Below are 2,752 nucleotides of genomic sequence, written 5' to 3' on the forward strand. Positions count from 1 at the left end.
CTAGAAAAAGAATCCCAGAATTTTCCCTCCTGTGTGCTTTCGTCTCGCCTCTTCATGGTTCATGATGCCAGCTGAGGTGGTCAGTACAATGAAGCCAAACTGACGGGACAAGAGCAGATTGTTCTGCCATTTTTCTAGGTCTTTGAGTTGCACATCAAATCTAGGGCTTATCACTCCACACTTGTTCAACCTGCCTGTGAGGTTCACAACGATCTTCCCAGCTCTGTGGTCATCAATAATTTCAAATTCACCAATGTAACCGTGCTTCATCATCACGGTTAGGAACCGAAGGATGACTCTGGAGCAGGGCCTGATGAGGACCTGGCGTTTGCCTCTCTTCTCTGCATTGTTGATGCTCTTGAGAGCATCAGCCAGGACATTCATGCGCACCATGGTGGCGGTGCGGGAAGATGGCAGAAAGAGGCCCAGCATGATTTTTTTCATGATTTTTTTTAAACAAAAGATTTTTGTTCTTTGTGAATTGTCCAGCATGATTTTTTCATGATTTTTTTAAACAAAAGATTTTTGTTCTTTGTGAATTCCTTTAAATATTGGTGAAAGCGTAGAGATAATTGTTGGCTCATTCATTCCACAGCTGTCTGCTTTAGAGACTTCATCCAGTTACATACCACCTTTTTTTTTGAGATCTACTTTTTTCTCTGCTCCCTTTCCTGCCTCTCCCCTCCCCTTCAACCGTCTTCTGTGGTCCCCATGCTCCCAAATTACTCATGAGATTTTGTCTTTTTCTACTTCTCATGTAGATTAGATTCATGTATGGCTCTTTTAGGTGCTCATTGTTGTCTACGTTCTCTGGGATTGTGATTTGTGGCCTAGTTTTCTTTGCTTCATGTTTAAAAACCACTTATGAATGAGTAGATGTGATAATTGTCTTTCTGTGTCTGGGTTACCTCACTCAAAATATTTTCTAGCTCCATCCATTTGCTTAAAGATTCAAAATGTCGTTATTTTTTGTGCTGTGTAATCCTCTATTATGTAAATGTACTACATTTTCCTTATCCAGTCTTCGGTCGAGGGGCTTTTAGGTTGTTCCCAGGTTCTGGCAATGTCAAACAAAGATGCTATGAACATAGCTGAGCATTTGTCCTTTGGCATGATTGAATATCCTTTGGAAATATACACAAAAGTGGTATTGCTGGGTCTTGAGGAACATTGTTTCCTAATTTTCTGAGGAATCGCCACACTGACATTAAAAGGGACTATACCAGCTTGCATTCTGACAAGCAATGCAGAAGTGTTCCCTTTACCCCACAACCTCTCCAGCATAAGTTACCATTGGTGTTTTTGATCTTGGCTATTCTTACAGGTGTAAGATGGAATCTCAGAGTTGTTTTGATTTGCATTTCTCTGATGACTAAGGATGTTGAACCTTTCCCAAGTGTCTTTTAGCCATTTTAGATTCCTCTGTTGAAAGCTCTCTGTTTAGGTTTGCACTCTATTATTTTTTAATGGATTATTTATTCTTTTGATGACAAATTTCTTGAATTCTTTGTTTATTTTGGAGATCAGACTTCTGTCTGATGTGGGGTTAGTGAAGATCTTTTTCCATTCTGTAGGCTGTCATTTTGTCTTGTTTGTGCCCTTTGCTATACAGAAGCTTTTCAGTTTCAGGAGGTCCCATTTATTAATTGTTTCTCTCAGTGTCTGTGCTGCTGGGGTTATAGTTAGAAAGTGGTCTGCTGTGCCTATGTGTTCAAGTGTACTTCCCACTTTCTCTTCTGAAAGGTTCAGTGTGGCTGGCTTTATGTTGAGGTCTATGATTGATTTGGATGTGAGTTTTGTGCATGGTAATAGATATGGGTCTACTTTCATTCTTCTACATGTTTATATCCAGTTATGCCAGCACCATTTGTTAAATATGCTTTCCTTTTTCCATTTGATATATTTTGCTTCTTTGTCAAAAATCAGGTGTTTGAAGGTATGTAGGTTAATATCCGGATCTTTGAATCAGTTCCATTGGTCCTCCTGTTTGTTTTTATGCCATTACCAGGATGTTTTTAGTACTGTAGCTCTGTAGTAGAGTTTGAAGTCAGGGATTGTGATGCCTCCAGAAGTTCTTTAATTGTACAGGATTGTTTTGGCCATCTTTGTTTTTTTATTATGAAGTCGAGTACTGTTCTTTCAAGGTCTGTGAACAATTTTTCTGGGATTTTGATGGGTCTTGCATTGAATCTGTAGATTGCTTTTGGTAAGATTGCCATTTTTACTATGTTAATTCTACCTACATAAGAGCATGGGAGATTTTTCCACGTTCTGGTGTCTTCTTCAAATTCTTTCTTCAAAGATTTAAAGTTATCGTTATACAACACTTCCACTTGTTTGGTCAGATTTACTCTGAAATATCTTATGCTACTTGTAGCTATTGTTAAGGGTTATGTTTCTCTGATATTTTTCTCAGCTCCTTTATCATCTGTGTACAGGAAGGCTACTGATTTTTTTTGAATAATCTTGTATCCTGCTCCATTACTGAAAGTGTTTATGAGTTGTAGATGTCTTTGGTAGAAAATTTTGGGTCATTTATGTAAACTATCATATCGTTAGCAAATAGTGATAGTTTGACTTCTTTTCAGATTTGTATTCCCTTGGTCTCCTTTTGGTGTGTTATTGCTCTAGCTAAGACACCAAGAACTATATTGAATAGATAGGGAGAGAGTGGACAACCTTGTCTTGTTCCTGATTTCAGTGGGATCACTGGGAGTTTCTATCCATTTAGTTTGATGTTGGCTATTGGTTT

The 2,752-nt window shown here is 38.3% G+C and overlaps 1 protein-coding gene across 1 annotated transcript; it reads right to left on the bottom strand.

Annotated features, from left to right (window-relative positions):
* On the bottom strand, positions 1-393 carry LOC125413220 (small ribosomal subunit protein uS8). Its single transcript, XM_048454404.3, has one exon. It carries the CDS (start codon positions 391-393, stop codon positions 1-3), a length of 393 nt encoding a protein of 130 aa, XP_048310361.2.
* Positions 394-2,752: the final 2,359 nt, after the last annotated feature.

This window comes from Myodes glareolus, chromosome 2 (genome assembly GCF_982192425.1).
Source record: "Myodes glareolus chromosome 2, mMyoGla1.1, whole genome shotgun sequence".
NCBI classification, from domain to species: domain Eukaryota; kingdom Metazoa; phylum Chordata; class Mammalia; order Rodentia; family Cricetidae; genus Myodes; species Myodes glareolus.